Below are 21,477 nucleotides of genomic sequence, written 5' to 3'. Positions count from 1 at the left end.
TAGAAGTCTCCATCCACGTAGGAGATCTGGGCCTTAGGGCAGACTTTGAAGACACCTTGATCTTCTTGTCAAACAGGGAACTATGGAATGAGATGCCTGATAGATTTTCAGTTTTTTCAGCCTACCTTTTTAGACATGTTAATGAAGTCAGTGGTTCGCTTATTTCACTGACCAGGTGGCCGCCATTGCAACTCTGCAAGATACCCAGTATTGAAAAAGGAGAGGGGGTAATTGATGGCGGAAAATTGGATGGGCTCTAGACAGAGTCCATCTGCTTCTTCCCAGAGATTTATTCACTTATTTGATAGTTACTATGTATCCACCAAATTAGGAACTATGGTTACAAAATGATAAAAAATTAGTTCCCTGTCCTCCAGGATGTTGCAGTCTGGCCACTCAGAAATGTAGTATCAAGTCAACATCATTGTTAATTCACATTCGATTACACACAGATCATTTTTTTTTTTTTTGTATTTTTAGTAGAGACAGGGTTTCGCCATGTTAGCCAGGATGGCCTTGATCCTCTAACCTCGTGATTCGCCCGCCTTAGCCTCCCAAAGTGCTGGAATTACAGGCGTGAGCCACCGCGGCGGGCAGATCAATGTATTTCTAAGTTGCCTTCTAAATAAGGGAACATCAACTTGTGTAAGCCCTCTCTACCCACTTAAAATATAATGCTCTATGTTTTAGGGAAATGAAAACAGTCATTTTGTGGGAGTAGAAATAACTCAAAATACACAATCGGATAACTTGTTTCAATTTGTCTCTATATTAGCTGTAGGATCCTAGGAAAGTCCTTTAACTTTGCAGGGCTTCAACTCCTTGTTTGTAAAATCTGCTTATTTGACTGTTGTGGACAGAATTGAGATAACCAACAGAACGGACTTGATGAATTATGCAAGTGTTATAGTTACCATTTTCTTCATGTCTTACTGTGAGATAATAAAATAGACCGGGTGCGGTGGCTCACGTCTGTAATCCCAGCACATTGGGAGGCCCAGGTGGGAGGATCACCTGAGGTCGGGAGTTCTAGACCAGCCTGACCAACATGGAGAAACCCTGTCTCTACTAAAAATACAAAATTAGCCGGTCGTGGTAGCGCATGCCTGTAATACCAGCTACTAAGGGAGGCTGAAACAGGAGAATTCCTTGAACCCAGAAGGTGGAGGTTGCGGTGAGCCGAGATCGCGCCATTGCACTCCAGCCTGGGCAACAAGAGCGAAACTCCGTCTCAAAAAAGAACAAATAGGCCGGGCGCGGTGGCTCAAGCCTGTAATCCCAGCACTTTGGGAGGCCGAGACGGGCGGATCACGAGGTCAGGAGATCGAGACCATCCTGGCTAACACGGTGAAACCCTGTCTCTACTTAAAAATACAAAAAACTAGCCGGGCGACGAGGCGGGCGCCTGTAGTCCCAGCTACTCGGGAGGCTGAGGCAGGAGAATGGCATAAACCCGGGAGGCGGAGCTTGCAGTGAGCTGAGATCCGGCCACTGCACTCCAGCCTGGGTGGCAGAGCAAGACTCCGTCTCAAAAAAAAAAAAAAAAAAAAAAAAAAAAAAAGAACAAATAAATGGCCGGTCGCGGTGGCTTTCGCCTGTAATCCCACCACTTTGAGAGGCCGAGGCGGGCAGATTACCTGAGGTCAGGAGTTCGAGACCAGCCGGACCAAATGGAGAAACCCGGTCTCTACTAAAAATATAAATTAGCTGGGTGTGGTGGGGCATGCCTGTAATCCCAGCTACTTGAGAGGCTGAGACAGGGAGAATCGCTTGAACCCGGGAGGCAGAGGTTGCTGTGAGTCGAGATCGCGCTACTGCACTCCAGCCTAGGCAACAAGAGCGAAACTCCATTTCAAAATTAATTAATTAATTAAAAAATAAAAATAAATGATTTTATCATCCTTCCCTCGCCCCTCGAAAGGTGGGGACAGCCTTTAAGACAGAGTGCAAGCCAGTTTTCTCTGTTCGACTACAGATCTTTAGGATCTTGGATTTATGAAAATGACCTCAAAATGTCCGTCAGAGATACATTCCCGGGAAGAAATGATATGACTTCTACTACAAACCAAATCAAAAGGAAATGAAATTCCACTGCAACAAGGAGTGAAATGCCACGCCTACAGGCTGTTCTCCAAACTGCAGCCCCCAGCCACGACTGCAACCTCCAACCCACTTTCATTTCTCATGAGTCAGCGGACACCATGTCTGGGAGGACTGAGGAAAGGCGCTCTGGCCGTACCGGACACGTCGGACGTCTATGGCAGAGCCCCTCTATCCATCGCCGGCAGCTGGCGCCAGACTCTCTGGTCGCGGTTTGGAAATCTGCGCGGGAAGTGGGTGGTGGGCGGGCAAGCGGTAGTGGGTTGTCCCTTGGAGCTGCCCAATCGACGTGCATTATTTTGTTGGCGCACGGCGGCCTTCAATTACCGTCTTATTAACTGATCTCAGCAGCCTGGAGACACCTCCCATTTGAGCTGTAAGGGGCGGGGGGGGGCGGGGATTTGGGTGTGCCTCTGCTCGACTGGCTGCAGCTGTGAAAGACAGCGGCAGCAGCCAATCAGCAAATCGGGTCTTTTTCAGCACACGCACTCGCTCCACCCGGGTCGCGACCGTTACTGGTGGCGCGCGCGGAGACTCAAAGTAGGTGAGTTCTAGGGGCCTCGCCCACGGCTCCCCGGGAGCCATCTTGGTTCCCCCAGAAGGTGGGAGGGGCATGTCTTGGGTGCGACTGGGCGGAGGTGACTTGGAAGTTCGCTTCTCGGACCATAATACTCATCCTTACCTGGCGCCCCGCTCCGAGTTTAGGTATGAAGACACGGAGACGTTGGGCCACAAGGGAACCCACTGAGGTGGGGACCAAAGATGGTGGCTCTTTGAATTGGAGCCAAGCGTGGTGGGCACCCGCTGAGATGGCCTGTCATAAAGACAGAGTTGACTCTTTGTCCATGGGGCATCCTACTTTCCCTACCTGTCAACAGTTTCCCTTTAGAGTGGCATATTTTCAGGTGAATTCCATTTATGCTATTTTCTTTTCATCTCATTTGTTCCTTCATCAGTAGGCTCGGTGATGAGCCTTCCCGAGGGCAGGGTTGATTTCCTGTTTGGTTCACAGATGTATGCCGAATACTTCAAACAGCACTAGGTATACCATAACCATTGAATGAATATGATGGACCCCAGGGGAAAGACACAGTTCCCCTAATCCAGTCCTGGAAGTGGGTGTGAAGGCAGAAATGGAAAGTAATGGTTACAGTGTACCGAGATATCTTAGGGTAAGCACAAGTCCATTGACCACTGTGGAACAGGCAGGATACACCAGGAACACCAGAAAGCAGGGAAGACACCAGGAAAAGGTTTGCTGAGAAAGTGACATTTGAGGCCGGGCGCGGTGGATCCCGCCTGTAATCCCAACACTTTGGGAGGCCAAGGTGGGCGGATCACCTGAGGTCAGAGCTCAAGACCATGGTGAAACCCCGTCTCTACTAAAAATACAAAAATTAGCCAGGCGTGGTGGTGGGCGCCTGTAATCCCAGCTGCTCCGGAGGCTGAGGCAGGAGAATCGCTTGAACCCGGGAGGCAGAGGTTACAGTGAGCCAAGATAGCACCACTGCACTCCAGCCTGGATGACAGAGCGAGATTCCGTCTCAAAAAAAAAAAAGTGACATTTGAACTGAATCTTAAAGGATAGGTAGAAGTTGGACCAGAAAACTAGGTGGGAAAAAGCCAAGGAATTGGTCTAAGGCATGAAGATTTGAGGGGACAAGAACAGTATGTTCGAAGACTGGGGAAAAAGTCTGGCTGAACCATAGGCTTTTGCAGGTGAGGGGCAGGCATTACAAGATGTGAATTTCAGATCATGGAGAGTCTTGCTAAGGAGTTTAGATTTTATTCTGTGTGCACGAAAAACCATCAGAAGATTTTAGAGGAGAGACATTATCTGGGTGATTTGGGGCAAATCTTAACGTTATATACGCTTATATATGTTTCAAGGAGATCTGAAAATCTTAACCCAGCTATGTTGCAGTTTCTTTATCGGAGGAAATGGAAAATAATAATACCTACTTTACACGGTTCTTGTGAAGATTAAATGAGTTAGAGTCAATATAAAGTAATTAGAACAGTGCTTGACACATAGGAAGCCTCTATATATGTCATCTTTTGTTATCATTTTTTGCAGTTGCATCTGATCATATTGAGGTGGTCTGGTAAAGTATAAAAAGCGTGGGCTAAAAAAGAAAGAAAAACAACCGGGAACAGTGGCTCACGCTTGTAATCCCAGCACTTTGGGAGGCCAAGGTGGGCGGATCACCTGAGGTCAAGGGTTCGAGTCCACCCTGGCCAATATGGCAAAACCCCGTCTCTTCTAAAAATATAAAAATTGGCTGGGCGTGGCAGCTCATGCCTGTAGTCCCAGCTACTTGGGAGGCTGAGGCAGGAGAATGGCTTGAACCCAGGAGACAGAGGTTGCAGAGAGCCAAGATCGTGCTACTGCACTTCAGCCTGGGCGACAGAGCAAGACTCCGTCTCAAAAAAAAAAAAAAAAGGAGAAAGACAAAAAGAAGCATGGGTTTTTGCAGCCAGAAGCACATTTATTCTTGTTCACTTAACCTGCTGGGATATCCTGAGCAAACTATTGAATATATGTTTAGTATTAGTTTCCTAAATGCCTGCCTCATATGTTTACTATGCCTGACCATAAGACAATGCCCAACACATGCTTGGCATGTGTTAGCAAAATAGCATTTTTCAAATTGTGGGTTGCAATCCAGTAGTGGATAGTGAAATCAATTTAGTAGGTTACAAATCAGCATTTAAAATATGTAGAACAGAAAAAAATAGAATGAAAAATATCAGTATATTGTACATAGTAAGGATAAACATTGTCTCTTTCTCAAAACTTGTTTCTATAAACAAGCACATGTTTTACCTATTTGTGTACTTGGGACATTACAATATTACTTTTTTTTTTTTCTCTGAGATGGAGTTTCACTCTTGTTGCCCAGGCTGGAGTGCAATGGTATGATCTCGGCTCACTGCAACCTCCACATCCTGGGTTCAAGCGATTCTTCTGCCTCAGCCTCCCAAGTAACTGGGATTACAGGCATGAGCCACCATGCCCAGCTAATTTTTGTATTTTTAGTAGAGACGGAGTTTCTCCATGTTGGTCACGCTGGTCTCAAACTCCTGACCTCAAGTGATCTGCCTTTCTCAGCCTAGCAAAGTGTTGGGATTACAGGCGTGAGTCACCACACCTGGCCTACAATATTTCTTGCTCTGCATCATGGTCAAACTGTGTTTTAAGGGCCAGACCCAGTGGCTCACACCTGTAATCCCATCACTTTGGTGGACCAAGGCAGGCGAATCACTTGCGGTCAGGAGTTCAAGATGAAACCTAGCCAACATGGTGAAACTCCATCTCTACTAAAAATACAAAAATTAGCCAGGCGTGGTGGCAGGTGCCTGTAATCCCAGCTATTCAGGAGGCTGAAGTGAGAGAATTGCTTGAACCCGGGAGGCAGAGGTTGCAGTGGGCCCAAGATCTTACCACTGCACTCCAGCCTGGGAACAGAACGAGACTCTCTCTCAAAAAAAAAAAAAAAAAGGCCGGGCACGGTGGCTCAAGCCTGTAATCCCAGCACTTTGGGAGGCCGAGATGGGCGGATCACGAGGTCAGGAGATCGAGACCATCCTGGCTAACACAGTGAAACCCCATCTCTACTAAAAATACAAAAACTAGCCGGGCGAGGTGGCGGGCGCCTGTAGTCCCAGCTACTCGGGAGGCTGAGGCAGGAGAATGGCGTAAACCCGGGAGGCGGAGCTTGCAGTGAGCTGAGATCTGGCCACTGCACTCCAGTCCAGGCGACAGAGCGAGACTCCGCCTCAAAAAAAAAAAAAAAAAAAGTTTTAAGTGCTTCAGAAGGTTAACAACAGAAAGATTGGTGGAAAGAGAAGCATCAACATTCATAATGATCCTGTTTACCCCCAGTTTTCAGTCTGATAACTCTGATGTTGTTTGTGTGAACCAATAATGAGGATAATTGATAATGTGTATCCTTCCCAGATCATGGAGGACACCCAGGCTATTGACTGGGATATTGAAGAAGAGGAGGAGACAGAGCAATCCAGTGAATCCTTGAGGTGTAATGTGGAGCCAGTAGGGCGGCTACATATCTTTAGTGGTGCCCATGGACCAGAAAAAGGTCAGAGGGTATTGGATGCTCAAGTATTGATATAGGTCTTTTATTTTTGTGGGAAGGTATTTGGAGGGTTGCAAGAAGCTTATGTATGTTTCAACAAGATGTGAATTTTTCTTTTTTTATGAATGGAAGAGATGGGGCCGATTGAGTTGATTGTTGTAGGCTACTGCCCTGGACTCACTAGAAGTGATTTTACTTTGATAAGAGAAGATTAAGAGATTGAAATGAAGTTTGGTGCAGTGACTCACACCTGTATTTCCAGTGCTTTGAGAGGCTAAGGCGGAACGATCACTTGAGACTAGGAGTTAGAGACCAGCCTGGGTAGCATAGCAAGACCGTGTCTCTACAAAAAAATTTTTTTTTTTTTTTTTTTTTTTTTTGAGACGGGGTCTCGCTCTGTCGCCCAGGCTGGAGTGCAGTGGCCGGATCTCAGCTCACTGCAAGCTCCGCCTCCCGGGTTTACGCCATTCTCTCGCCTCAGCCTCCCGAGTAGCTGGGACTACAGGCGCCCGCCATCTCGCCCGGCTAATTTTTTGTATTTTTTTAGTAGAGACGGGGTTTCACCGTGTTCGCCAGGATGGTCTCGATCTCCTGACCTCGTGATCCGCCCGTCTCGGCCTCCCAAAGTGCTGGGATTACAGGCTTGAGCCACCGCGCCCGGCCTCTACAAAAAAATTTTAAAATTAGCCAGGTGTGGTGGTTCATTGCACATCTGTAGTCCCACCTACTTGGGAGGCTGAGCCAGGATGATCACTTGAACCCAGGAGTTCAAGATTGCACTGATCTATGATCATGCCACTGTATTCCAGCCTGGGTGACAGAATGAGACCCTGTCTCAAAAAAAATAATAAATCAAATAAAATCCAATTGTGTGCTCTGGAGATAGATGGTAGTGATGATTGCACAACAATGTGAATGCACTTAATGCCACTGAACTGTACACTTAAAATTATTAAGGTGATACATTTTATGTTATGTATATTTTATAACAGTAAAAAAAAATCCATTGTGGATGGATGGGGTATCACATATACTTTTTCAGTGCCTAGATGTCCTAGGGCCTTCTATTTTTCTAATGCATACGGAGGCCTTGAGTGAGTAGTAGAGTACCTAATAGGCACTTTTTCCTAATGACAGGCCAGGACTCTGACCCTGGAACTTACCTGCCTCTCTAATTCTTAGATTTCCCACTCCACCTCGGGAAGAATGTGGTAGGCCGAATGCCTGACTGCTCTGTGGCCCTGCCCTTTCCATCTATCTCCAAACAACATGCAGAGATTGAAATCTTAGCCTGGGACAAGGCACCTATCCTCCGAGACTGTGGGAGCCTTAATGGTACTCAAATCCTGAGACCTCCTAAGGTTTTGAGCCCTGGGGTGAGTCACCGTCTGAGGGACCAGGAATTGATTCTCTTTGCTGACTTGCTCTGCCAGTACCATCGCCTGGATGTCTCTCTGCCCTTTGTCTCCCGGGGCCCTCTGACTGTAGAAGAGACACCCAGGGTACAGGGAGGAACTCAACCCCAGAGGCTTCTGTTAGCTGAGGACTCAGAGGAGGAAGTAGGTAAGTTTGTATGTTGGCAGGGCGAACAAGGAGACAGGAATAATGAGTGTACAATTGTCAACTTATTCTTTTTCTGTTCTTGACAGATTTTCTTTCTGAAAGGCGTGTGGTAAAAAAATCAAGGACCACATCTTCCCCCGTGGCAATGATAGTTCCAGAGAGGTGAGTGCCAAAGAGTCAGACACCTGAGTCTTCAAAACGAGGAAGAACCAGGGGCTGGAGGATCAATCTCTAAAAGAGATGATTATCCTGAGAGTTGGGGCTGGGGAACCATACATATTCATTCACTCAGCTGAATGTTTATGGAGCACCTCTGATGTGCCAAGTGGAAAACAAATTGGAAACAGAAGAAGAAATACTACCTTGTGTCTCCCCTCAAGGAGCTCACAGTTGAGTTGGGGTATCCCTTCCAGGGAAGTAAATTCTATCGACTCTCTTTTCTTCCCTTCACAGTGATGAAGAGGGGCATTCCCCTGTCCTGGGTGGCCCTGGGCCACCTTTTGCCTTCAATTTGAACAGTGACACAGATGCGGAAGAAGGTCAGCAATCAGCCACAGAGGAGACCTCCTCAGCTGCCAGAAGAGGTGCCACTATAGAGGCAGAGCAGTCTGAAGCTGAAGTTGTAACTGAAATCCAGCTTGAAAAGGATCAGCCTTCAGTGAAGGAGAGGGACAATGACACAAAAGTCAAGAGGGGTGCAGGGAATGGGGTGGTTCTAGCTGGGATAATTCTGGAGAGGAGCCAACCTCCTGGAGAGGATAGTGACACAGATGTGGATGATGACAGCAGGCCTCCTGGAAGGCCAGCTGAGGTCCATTTGGAAAAGGCTCAGCCTTTTGGCTTCATTGACAGCGACACCGATGCGGAAGAAGAGGGGATTTCAGCAACCCCAGTTGTCGTTCCTATGAAGAAGAGGAAGATCTTTCATGGAGTTGGTACAAGGGGTCCTGGAGCACCAGGCCTGTCCCATCTGCAGGAGAGCCAGGCTGATAGTGATACAGATGTGGAGGAAGGCAAGGCCCCACAGGCTGTCCCTCTGGAGAAAAGCCAAGCTTCCATGGTTATCAACAGCGATACAGATGATGAGGAAGAAGTCTCAGCAGCGCTGACTTTGGCACGTCTGAAAGAGAGCCAGCCTGCTGTATGGAACAGAGATGCAGAAGAGGACATGGCCCACCGTGTGGTCCTTCTCCAGCGAAGCCAAACCACCACTGGGAGAGACAGTGACACAGATGTGGAGGAGGAAGAGCTCCCAGTGGAAAATACAGAAACTGTCCCCAAGGCTCACACAAAGATTAGAGCCCTTGTTAGAGCACATTCAGAAAAGGACCAACCTCCTTTTGGGGACAGTGATGACAGTGTGGAAGCAGATAAGAGCTCACCTGGGATCCACCTGGAAAGAAGCCAAGCCTCCATCACAGTGGACATCAACACAAAAGTAGAGGAGGAAGTCCCGCCAGGGTCAGCCATCGTACATATGAAGAAGCATCAGGTGTCTATGGAGGGGACAAATCAAACAGATGTGAAAGCAGACGGGGGACCAGCAAAGCTGCCTGTGGTATCTCTAGAGGAAGCCTGGCTTCCGCATGGGGACTGTGAAACAGATGCGGAGGAGGGCACCTCCTTAGCAGCCTCAGCAGTTGCAGATGTAAGAAGGAGCCAGCTTCCAGCAGAAGGGGATGCTGGGGCAGAGTGGACTGCAGCTTGTCTTAAGCAGGAGAGAGCTTATGAGGTGGGGGCCCAGGGTGGGTCACCTGTGGCACAAGTGGAGCAGGACCTCCCTACCTCAAGAGAGAACCTCACAGATGTGGTGGACACAGACATTCCAGGGGAATCCACCCAGCCACAGAGAGAGGGAGCCCAGGTCCCCAGAGGAAGGGAGAGAGAACAACATGTGGGTAGGACCAAGGACTCTGAAGACAACTGTGATGGTAAGTGCTGGCCTTCCTTCCTTGACCTCTGAAATAAACCAGGGTTCTAACAGCTGGGGTTGGGGAGAGAAAGGTAGAGATTATTTAAGGAGTTTAGGCCGGGTACGGTGGCTCAAGCCTGTAATCCCAGCACTTTGGGAGGCTGAGACGGGCGGATCACGAGGTCAGGAGATCGAGACCATCCTGGCTAATATGGTGAAACCCCATCTCTACTAAAAAATACAAAAAACTAGCCGGGCGAGGTGGCGGGCGCCTGTAGTCCCAGCTACTCCGGAGGCTGAGGCAGGAGAATGGCGTAAATCCGGGAGGCGGAAGCTTGCAGTGAGCTGAGATCCGGCCACTGCACTCCAGCCTGGGCGGCAGAGCGAGACTCCGTCTCAAAAAAAAAAAAAAAAAAAAAAAAGGAGTGTAGTGTCAGGTATGATTTTTTTTTTTTTTTTTTTAATTATCTAATATTCCTCCCCTACCAGATTCTGAAGATCCGGACCTACAAGCTACCCAATGCTTTCTGGAGAATCAGGGCCTGGAAGGTGAGGACTTCTGTGTTATTTGAATCCTGTACCAGTGGGAACTGGGAGATTAGACTGGTGGTCCTTGAAGGGTAAACGCTAGTGTGGGTAGGGTAGGAGACCAGGAATCAGACCCTGCAGTAGTATGGAGGAGATGTACTTAGGTCATCTTTTCCTATACAGCAGTCCAGAGCATGGAGGATGAACCTACCCAGGCCTTCATGTTGACTCCACCCCAAGAACTTGGCCCTTCCCATTGCAGCTTCCAGACAACAGGTACAAGAAACTCTTACCTCCTCTGTGCCCCCAATTTTGCATTCTCTTTTTTTTTTTCCTTTGTCGCTCAGGCTGGAGTGCAGTGGCACCGTCTCGGCTCACTGTAACCTCCACCTCCCAGGCGGTTTCTCTTCCTTCAGCTTCCCAAGTAGCTGGGATTACAGCCGCCTGTCACCATGCTTGGCTAATGTTTTTGTATTGTTAGTAGAGACAGGGTTTCACCATGTTGGCCAGGCTGGTCTCGAACTCCTGACCTCAAGTGATCCGCCTGCCTCAGCCTCCCAAAATGCTAGGATTGCAGGCATGAGCCACTGCGCCCGGCCTGCATTCTTTCTTGATTTGCCTTCCTACATGTTTCTTTCATACTCTGATCACAATCAACCCTCTGTATATGCGAGTTTGCGTCCGTGAATTCAACCAGCTGCAGACTGAAAATATTTAGGGACTGGCCTGGGCAACAGAGAGAGACCTGGTCTCCACAAAAATGAAAAAATTAGCCCAGCATAGTAGTGAGCACCTGTAGTCCCAGCTACATGGGAGGCCAGGATGGGAAGTTCACTTGAGCCCAGCCTGGGCAATAGCCTTTCCCTCAACCCCCACCCCCAATGTCTCTTAAAAAAAACACATCATTGCATCACTATTCACAATAGGCAAGATATGCAACCAAACTAAATGTTCATCAACAGATGAATGGATAAAGAAAATGTAGGCTGGGGTCGGGCACAGTGGCTCACGCCTCTAATCCCAGCACTTTGGGAGGCCAAGGCAGGCAGATCACCTGAGGTTGGGAGTTCGAGAACAGCCTGACCAACATGGAGAAACCCCGTCTCTACTAAAAATACAAAATTAGCTGGGTGTGGTGGCACATGCCTGTAATCCCAGCTACTCAGGGGGCTGAGTCAGGAGAATCCCTTGAACCTGGGAGGCAGAGGTTGTGGTGAGCTGAGATTGTGCCATCACACTCCAGCCTGGGCAACAAGAGTGAAACTCTGTCTCAAAAACAATAGAAAGAAAAGAAAATGGCCGGGCGCGGTGGCTCAAGCCTGTAATCCCAGCACTTTGGGAGGCCGAGACGGGCGGATCACGAGGTCAGGAGATCGAGACCATCCTGGCGAACACGGTGAAACCCCGTTTCTACTAAAAATACAAAAAAACTAGCCGGGCGAGGCGGCGGGCGCCTGTAGTCCCAGCTACTCGGGAGGCTGAGGCAGGAGAATGGCGTAAACCCGGGAGGCGGAGCTTGCAGTGAGCTGAGATCCGGCCACTGCACTCCAGTCCGGGAGACAGAGCGAGACTCCGCCTCAAAAAAAAAAAAAAAAAAAAAAAAAGAAAATGTAGGCCGGGCACAGTGCCTAATGCCTGTGATCTCAGCACTTCGGGAGGCCGAAGTGGGTGGATCACATGAGGTCAGGAGTTTGAGACCAGCCTGGCCAACATGGTGAAACCCTGTCTCTACTAAAAATACAAAAATTAGCTGGGCATGGTGGCGGGTGCCTGTAGTCTCAGCTACTCAGGAGGCTGAAGCACGAGATTCATTTGAACCCCGGAGGCAGAGGTTGCAGTGAGCCAAGATCACGCCACTGCACTCCAATGTGGGTGACAGAGTGAGACTTCGTCTCAAATAAAAAAAAGAAAATGTGTATATAGGCTGGGTGCGGTGGCTCAAAATACAAAAATTAGCTGGGCATGGTGGCATGCACTTGTAGTCTTAGCTACTTGGGAAGCTGAGATGGGAGGATTGCTGGAGCCTAAGACACAGAGATTGCAGTGAGCTGAGATCACACCACTGCACTCCAAACTGGGCAACAGAGCAAGACTCAATCTAAAAAAGAAAATGTGTGTATATACACAATGGAACAGTATTCAGCCACAAAAGAGAATGAAATCCTGTCATCCGCAGCAACATGGATGAACCCTGAGGACATTATGTTAAGTGAAATAAGTCGGCACAGAAAGACAAATATTGCACGCTCACTCATGTGGCAGCTAAAAACATGGATCTCATGGAAGTAGAGAGTAGAATGATGGTTACCAAAGGCTGGGAAGGGTAGAGGGACAGGACGCATAAAGAGGTTGGTTAATGGATACAAAAATACAGTCAAGATTGAATGAATAAGTTCTAGTATTCAGTTCCACAGTAGGGTTACTATAGTTAATAATTTATTGTATATTTCAAAATAGCTAGAAGAGATTTGATATGTTTCCAATACAAAAAAATGGTAAATGTTTGAGATAGTGGATATCCCAATTATCTTGGTTTTATCATTGTACACTGTATGCATGAGTCAAAATAGCACAGGTACCCCATAAATATGTACCATTATTATGTGTCGATGAAAAAGAAAATATGGTATATATACACAGTGGAATACTATTCAGCCTTTAAAAAGTAGGAAATTCCAGCCAAGCATGGTGGCTCACACCGGTAATCCCAGCACTTTGGGAGGCTAGGATGGGCGGATCACTTGAGTCCAAGAGTTCAAGACCAAACCCCATATCTACAACAAATACAAAAAATTAGCCGGGCGCATTGGTACATGCTATAGTCCCAGCTACTGAGGAGGCTGAGGTGAGAGGATCTCCTGAGCCCAGCAGTTGGAAGTTACAGTGAGCCAACATCATGCCACTGCACTCCAGCCTGGGTGACAGACTGAGACTGTGTCTCAAAAAGAAAAAGAGAGAGACTATTCAGGGAACTCTCTTATTAGGCTATGATTTTTTGTTTTTTTATTTTTTTTAATTTTTTTGAGACAGGGTCTCTGTCACTCAGGCTGAAGTGCAGTGGTATGATCGCAGCTCACTACAGTCTTGACTTCTGGGGTTCAAATAGTTCTTCTACCTCAACCCCCTGGGTAGCTGAGACTACAGGACTACAGGTCCCTGCCCCCACACCTGGCTAATTTTTTTTGTATTTTTTGTAGAGATGGGGTTTTGCCATGTTGTCCAGGCTAGTCTCAAACTCCTGACCTCAAGCAATCCTCATGTCTTGGCCTCCCAAAGTGCTGGGATTACATGTCTGAGCCGCCATGCCCACCCAAGGCTATGACCTTTTTGAGACAAACGTTAAATGTTATAACTACCACTCTTATTCCCAGCTTTCCTTTAATAACCTGTTCAGATTTATTATTTATGAGTTTATCTAAATCCTTTCTCATCATATTTATTATGTCAACCTGTACTTCCCTTTCCCTCCTCCTCTCCTTCTTCTCTCTCTCTCCCCCTCTCTCTCTCTTCCTTCCTCCCTTCCAGGTACCCTAGATGAACCATGGGAGGTCCTGGCTACACAGCCATTCTGTCTGAGAGAGTCTGAGGACTCTGAGACCCAGCCTTTTGACACCCACCTTGAGGCCTATGGACCTTGCCTGTCTCCACCTAGGGCAATACCAGGAGACCAACATCCAGAGAGCCCAGTTCACACAGAGCCAATGGGGATTCAAGGCAGAGGGAGGCAGACTGTGGATAAAGGCATGGTTATACCAAAAGAAACAGCAGAGAGGGTGGGCCCTGAGAGAGGGCCACTGGAGAGAGAAACTGAGAAACTGCTACCGGAAAGACAGACAGATGTGACAGGAGAGGAACAATTAACCAGGGGGATACAGGACAGAGAACAAAAACAATTGTTAGCTAGAGACACCCAGAGACAAGAATCTGACAAAAATGGGGAAAGTGCAAGTCCTGAAAGAGATAGGGAGAGTTTGAAGGTAGAAATTGAGACACCCGAGGAAATACAAGAGAAACAAGTACAGAAGCAGACCCTTCCAAGCAAAGCATTCGAGAGAGAAGCAGAGAGACCAGTAGCAGACAGAGAGTGTGAGCCCGCTGAGTTAGAAGAGAAGGTGCCCAAAGTGATCCTGGAGAGAGACACACAGAGAGGGGAGCCAGAGGGAGGAAGCCAGGACCAGAAAGGGCAGGCCTCCAGCCCAACACCAGAGCCTGGGGTGGGGGCGGGGGACCTTCCGGGACCTACCTCAGCCCCTGTACCTTCTGGGAGCCAGTCAGGTGGAAGGGGATCCCCAGTGAACCCCAGGAGGCATCAGAAAGGTAAGTGAAGGCAGAGGGGAACTCAAGGTGATGCACAGGCCTCATAATAATCAACCCCTGGGCAACCAGCTGCTTGGAACTCGGCCACCTTTGTGTTTATTTTCTGTCTAGGCCTCCTGAATTGTAAGATGCCACCCACTGAGAAGGCTTCCAGGATCAGAGCAGCTGAGAAGGCTTCCAGGGTGAGAGCTGCTTTTTCTACCTCCTACTCCACAAGTCATCTCTATATCCTCTCCAACGCTCCTTCACCTAGCCTCACTTTAATCTATTCCTTTCTCATTATTCAGTTTTCTTCCATTTTTATCACTCCTTGATTGGCTTCTATTCCCTTATCCTCGGCACCCATTGTTTTCCATATCTGTTTCCCAAGTTATACCTCCTACCTGACTCAAAAGAAAGACCCTTCGTGTTTCTTCTTTCTTTGCCCCAGCCATTCTTTTCATTACCATCATCCATGTGTGGAGAACACTATAGTAGCATTATAGAGACAGGTCCATGGGGAAAAGGTAGCTTCCCAGGTATATCCCAGTCTAATGGAGGAGAGATCATAGACAAAAAGGGAAATCCAGTGAGCATATTTTTTGTTTTGTTTTTGTTCTTTTTTGAGACAGAGTCTCTCTCTGTCACCCTGACTGGAGTGTGCAGTGGCGTGATCTTGGCTCACTGCAACCTCCGTCTCCCGGGTTCAAGCGATTCTCCTGCTGCAGCCTCCCAAGTAGCTGGGACTGCATGTGCGTGTCACCACGCCCAGCTAATTTTTGTGTGTTTTTTTGAGATAGAGGCTCACTCTGTCACCCAGGCTGGAGTGCAGTGGCGCGATCTTGGCTCACTACAACCTCTGCCTCCCAGGTTCAAGTGATTCTCCTGCCTCCGCCTCCCAAGTAGCTGGGACTACAGGCACCTGCCAACACACCCGGCTAATTTTTTTTGTATTTTTAGTAGAGACGGGGTTTCACTATGTTGGCCAGGCTGGTCTTGAACTCCTGACCTCGTGATCCACCCGCCTTGGCCTCCCAAGGTGCTGGGATTATAGCTGTGAGCCACCACGCCTGGGCGAAATCCAGTAAACCTATCTAACCATAAACAAGTATCAAGAACAGTATCCAAGTTCTATCTCTTTTCTCCACCTCCTCCCCCTCACTTGCTTCTGTTTCTCCCTAGGGCGATCAGGAATCTCCAGATGCTTGTCTGCCTCCTACAGTGCCTGAAGCCTCAGCCCCACCCCAAAAGCCCCTTAACTCTCAGAGCCAGAAACATCTTGCACCTCAGCCCCTTCTTCCTCCCCTTTCACCTTCTATTGAGCCAACCATTCGTAAGACCGGGCAGGATAGGAGTCAGGAAGCTCCAGAGACTCCCTTGTCCTCAGAGCTGGAGCCTTTCCACCCAAAGCCTAAAATCATAACTCGGAAGTCCTCTAGGATGACACCCTTTCCAGCTACCTCTGCTGCCCCTGAGCCCCACCCTTCCACCTCCACAGCCCAGCCAGTCACCCCCAAGCCCACATCTCAGGCCACTAGGAGCAGGACAAATAGGTCCTCTGTCAAGACCCCTGAACCAGTTGTGCCCACAGTCCCTGAGCTCCAGCCTTCCACCTCCACAGACCAGCCTGTCGCCTCTGAGCCCACATCTCAGGCTACTAGGAGAAGAAAAAATAGATCCTCTGTCAAGACCCCTGAAACAGTTGTGCCCACAGCCCTTGAGCTCCAGCCTTCCACCTCCACAGACCAACCTGTCACCCCCAAGCCCACATCTCAGGCCACTAGGAGCAGGACAAATAGGTCCTCTGTCAAGACTCCTAAACCAGTTGTCCCCACAGTCCCTGAGCTCCAGCCTTCCACCTCCACAGACCAGCCTGTCGCCTCTGAGCCCACATCTCAGGCTACTAGGAGAAGAAAAAATAGATCCTCTGTCAAGACCCCTGAAACAGTTGTGCCCACAGCCCTTGAGCTCCAGCCTTCCACCTCCACAGACCAACCTGTCACCCCCAAGCCCATATCTCGGACCACTAGGAGCAGGACAGATATGTCCTCTGTCAAGACCCCTGAATCAACTGTCCCTATAGCCCCTGAGCTCCCACCTTCCACCTCCACAGAGCAGCCTGTCACCTCTGAGCCCACATATCGGGCTACTAGGGGAAGAAAAAATAGATCCTCTGTCAAGACCCCTGAAACAGTTGTGGCCACAGCCCCTAAGCTCCAGCCTTCCACCTCCACAGACCAACCTATCACTCCTGAGCCCACATCGCAGGCCACCAGGGGTAGGACAAATAGGTCCTCTGTCAAGAGCCCTGAAACAGTTCTCCCCAGAGCCCCTGAGTTCCAGCCTTCCACCTCCACACACCAGCCAGTCACTCCCAAGTGCACATCTCAGGCCACCAGGGGCAGGACAAATAGGTCCTCCGTCAAGACCCCTGAACCAGTTGTCTCCACAGCCCCTGAGCTCCAGCCTTCCACCTCCACAGACCAGCCTATTACCCCCGAGCCTACATCTCAGGCTACTAGGGGAAGAACAGATAGATCCTCTGTCAAGACTCTTGAAACAGTTGTGCCCACAGCCCCTGAGCTCCAGGCTTCCACCTCCACAGACCATCCTGTCACCTCTGAGCCCACATCTCGGACCACTAGGGGAAGAAAAAATAGGTCTTCTGTCAAGACCCCTGAAACAGTTGTGCCCACAGCGCCTGAGCCCCATCCTACCACCTCCACAGACCAGCCTGTCACCCCCAAGCCCACATCTCGGGCCACTAGGGGCAGGACAAATAGGTCATCTGTCAAGACTCCTGAATTAATTGCCCCTATAGCCCCTGAGCTTCACCCTTCCACCTCCAGAAGCCAGCTTGTCACCCCTGAGCCCACATCTCGGGCCACTAGGGGCAGGACAAATAGGTCCTCTGTCAAGACACCTGAGCCAGCTGTCCCCACAGCCCCTGAGCCCCATCCTACCACCTCCACAGACCAGCCTGTCACCCCCAAGCCCACATCTAGGGCCACTAGGGGAAGGACAAATAGGTCCTCTGTCAAGACTCCTGAATCAGTTGAACCAGCAGCCTCTGATCTTGAGCCTTTTACCCCCACAGACCAGCCTGTCACCCCTGAGGCCATACCTCAGGGTGGTCAGAGCAAAACACTGAGGTCTTCCACAGTAAGTGCTATGCTAATTCCTACTACCCCTGAATTCCAATCTCCTGTCACCACAGACCAGCCTATTTCCCCTGAGCCTATTCCTCAAGCCAGTTGCATCAAGAGGCAGAGAGCCACTGGGAATCCTGGCTCCCTCACAGCTCCCATTGACCGTAAGCCTTGCTCTGCACCCCTGGAACCTAAATCCCGGCCCTCAAGGAACCAAAGATGGGGAGCAGTGAGAGCAGGTGAATCCCTTACAGCCATTCCTGAGCCTGCCTCTCCCCAGCTTCTTGATACACCAACTCATGCCTCCCAGATCCAAAAGGTGGAACCAACAGGTAGATCTAGGTTCACCCCAGAGCTCCAGCCTAAGGCCTCTCAAAGCCGCAAGAGGTCTTTAGCTATCATGGATTCACCACCACATCAAAAACAGCCCCAAAGAGGGGAAGTCTCCCAGAAGACAGTGATTATCAAGGAAGAGGAAGAAGATACTGCAGAGAAGCCAGGGAAGGAAGAGGTGAGGAGAGGGCTAGGACCACAAAGCTGGGAAAAATGGCTTCGGGGCTCTGAAACTCCCACCAAGATTTTTCTCAATCTCAGGATGTCATGACTCCAAAACCAGGCAAGAGAAAGAGAGACCAGGCAGAGGAGGAGCCCAACAGAATACCGAATCGCAGCCTCCGACGGACCAAACTTAACCAAGAATCAACAGCCCCCAAAGTAAGAGACAAGGGCATGGGACTTTGTGGGAGACAGAGATGAGGGGAGGATGCAAGCAGACCTAGAGGATTGTAGAGATGGGTGCTGATGGTGTGGGTTGCTGTGACCACCTCAGGTCAACCCTTCCACAGGTGCTCTTCACAGGAGTGGTGGATGCTCGGGGAGAGCGGGCCGTGCTGGCACTGGGGGGAAGTCTGGCTGGTTCAGCGGCAGAGGCTTCCCACCTGGTCACTGATCGCATCCGCCGAACAGTCAAGTTCCTGTGTGCCCTGGGGCGGGGAATCCCCATTCTCTCCCTGGACTGGCTGCATCAGGTGAGAGGCCAAGGGATGATGACAGACCGATATAGTAGCAAGACTGCTCACGTAGTACCCTAGAAAGTTGTGGAAGGGAAGAGGCGTTACAGGAAGACAGGGGCATTAGTGAGCCAGAAGCCTGAATTGATTTAAAAGACATTTTCTGAGCTCTCTCTAAATGCTAGGCAGCAGAGCTGGGTGAGGGGCTGGGCTGAGCTTTCATGCTGACTGCTGCTGTCCTTAGTCCCGCAAGGCCGGTTGCTTCTTACCCCCGGATGAATATGTGGTGACTGACCCTGAGCAAGAGAAGAACTTTGGCTTTAGCCTTCAAGACGCACTGAGTCGGGCTCGGGAGCGAAGGCTGCTGGAGGTGAGAGGCTATCTTTTGACCCGTGCTTCAGCCCTCCCTCCAGTGCTTCCCAACCTACAATACCGTCTCCACCATTTCTTTCTCTTAGGGCTATGAGATCTATGTGACCCCTGGAGTCCAGCCACCACCACCTCAGATGGGAGAGATCATTACCTGCTGTGGAGGCACATACCTACCCAGCATGCCTCGGTCCTATAAGGTATGCTTAGGATGTTCTGGGCCTGGGTGAGGTGGCAGTGGCAGTTAAAGAGGTGGCTGGAATGGCAAAGGTTGGAGGGGAAAAGAAATGGAGGTACAGAAAGGAATATAGAGTAGTGAGAGGGTGGGGAAAGACCTATGGTATAGAAAGGGATAGGAATGAGGGGACAGATCTGCTCATACCCCCGTATAACAATCACCGAGATTCAGCAGCTTAATTTAGATTATGCTACTTTTGCTCCATCTATCCCTTTTTTCCTTTGATTTTCTTTGCTGAAGTATTTTATTTCTTTTTATTTTTCTTTATTCTTTCCTTTTTTCCTTTCTCTTTGCTGAAGTATTTTAAAGCAAACTGCCAATATTATATTATTTCTTCCTACATGCTTAAATATACATCTCTAAGAAATACGTGCATTTTGTTTCATAATCACAATGCCATTATTGATCCTAAACAAAATTAACAGTAGTTTATTGGTCATTTGCTCACACTCCATTAATAAAATTTCTCCCATTGACTGAAAAATCTCTCTATACAGTTGTTCAAATCAGGATTCAAATAAGGTCCACATACTGCCACACCTATTATCCTCTTAATTCTCTTTACAGCATCCCTTAACCCACCCAGCTATTTTTATGCCATCAATTTCCTGCAGAAACTAGGTCACTTGTCCTTTAGAATGTTCCTCAGTCTGGAATTTTGGGTTTGCCTCCTTGTTGCATCATTTATCTTGTTCCTCTGTATTCCATATTTCCTGGAAACTGCAGATAATTGTAAAAGCTTGAATAAATTCAGGTTCATCTTTCTAGCATCTTTCTTTTTTTTTTTTTTTCTTTTTTTTTTTTTTGAGACAGAGTCTTGCTCTGTCGCCAGGCTGGAGTACAGTGGAGTAATCTTGGCTCACTACAGTCTCTGCCTCCCAGGTTCACACCGTTCTCCTGCCTCAGCCTCCCGAATAGCTGGGACTACAGGCGCACGCCACCACACCCAGCTAATTTTTTTTTTTTTTTTGAGATGGAGTCTTGCTCTGTCGCCCAAGCTAGAGTACAGTGGCGCAATCTCAGCTCACTGCAAGCTCCACCTCCCGGGTTCACACCATTCTCCTGCCTCAGCCTCCTGAGTAACTGGGACTACAGGCGCCCGCCACCACGCCCGGCTAATTTTTTTGTGTTTTTAATAGAGACAGGGTTTCACTGTGTTAGCCAGGATGGTCTCAATCTCCTGACCTCGTGATCTGCCCGCCTTGGCCTCCCAAAGTGGTGGGATTACAGGCGTGAGCCACCGCGCCCGGCCTAGCAAGAGTATTTCATAGACAGTATGCGGTGTGCTTCACTTGGCTTCATATTAGGAGGTATTATTTTAGTGATGCTAAGACTGGTTAGTGGGTCCTGAACCCATTTCTAGGATTCTTTTTCACCCCTGATTTTGTGTTTGCTCTGTCTTCCCTAGCCTCAGAGAGTTGTGATCACATGCCCTCAGGACTTCCCTCGTTGCTCTGTTCCACTGCGTGTTGGGCTGCCCCTCCTCTCACCTGAGTTCCTGCTGACTGGAGTGCTGAAGCAGGAAGCCAAGCCAGAGGCCTTTGTCCTTTCCCCTTTGTCATCTACCTGAGAACTCCGCTACCCTTTTCCCTCCCAGACCACGAATTAGAAGATATTTGGAAGAAAGAACTCAGGGCGTTAGAAAGGATTGGGGTATATTGATACAACTTGTCCTGGAACATGTGTGGGACCAGAAATCTTTATGAATAAATGAAAAGATAAGGCATTTGGAAGCCACAGGTGGTGGTTGTTTTTGTTTTGTTGTTTCGTTTTTATGGCCATTTTATTTTGTATTTGTAGTTTTTATTTGTATAGATTTAGGGGATACAAGATTTCTTACATGTATATACTAAATGGCCATTTTAAAATTAGTTTCATGCTCAGATGTCATAAGTGGCAGGTATCTTTAGCTAGAGTGTTGTAGTTATTGCTCAATACCACTCATGGTGTCCTACCTCCTATTTGGAAACCATCTCTATTGTTTTCTTACTGAGATTCTTTGGAGTCAAGAACTTGAAGGGATGCTTGGAGTGAGTAGATTTGAGAGTTCAGTTATGGAGTGCTACTAAAACATTTTCTTCTCTCCTGGCCTCTGGAAGCATCTTTAGCTTTGACTTTGGGCAAGTCTCTGTACTTTTCTGGCCTGCTTTTCCAGGATTTATAAAATTAGAGCTTAGGCTTCACCTCTGTGATAAATAAATATTCACTCTGTGCC

The 21,477-nt window shown here is 48.6% G+C and overlaps 1 protein-coding gene across 9 annotated transcripts; it reads left to right on the top strand.

Annotated features, from left to right (window-relative positions):
- Positions 1-1,992: 1,992 nt before the first annotated feature.
- Positions 1,993-21,477, top strand: MDC1 (mediator of DNA damage checkpoint 1). 9 transcript variants are annotated; one of them, XM_033219552.1, is made up of 16 exons: positions 2,617-2,644; positions 2,806-2,849; positions 6,062-6,200; positions 7,380-7,760; positions 7,847-7,922; positions 8,214-9,691; positions 10,162-10,221; positions 10,387-10,476; positions 13,726-14,517; positions 14,629-14,699; positions 15,679-18,156; positions 18,240-18,359; positions 18,491-18,673; positions 18,900-19,025; positions 19,114-19,224; positions 20,671-21,477. In XM_033219552.1, the coding sequence occupies exons 2-16, from the start codon at positions 2,808-2,810 to the stop codon at positions 20,830-20,832; spliced, it is 6,309 nt and encodes a 2,102-aa protein (XP_033075443.1). In that variant the 5' UTR covers positions 2,617-2,644; positions 2,806-2,807; the 3' UTR covers positions 20,833-21,477. The 9 variants fall into 9 exon arrangements, with proteins under 9 accessions (XP_033075444.1, XP_033075446.1, XP_033075443.1 ...); XM_033219557.1 differs by having other exon boundaries at positions 10,384-10,476; positions 13,726-13,941; XM_033219551.1 differs by having other exon boundaries at positions 10,384-10,476.

This window comes from Trachypithecus francoisi, unplaced genomic scaffold (genome assembly GCF_009764315.1).
Source record: "Trachypithecus francoisi isolate TF-2019V2 unplaced genomic scaffold, Tfra_2.0 Lachesis_group10, whole genome shotgun sequence".
In the NCBI taxonomy this organism is placed as follows: Eukaryota; Metazoa; Chordata; class Mammalia; order Primates; family Cercopithecidae; genus Trachypithecus; species Trachypithecus francoisi.
The sequence above is the reverse complement of the archived record's forward strand: the minus strand, read 5'-3'. Positions and strand labels throughout refer to the sequence as shown.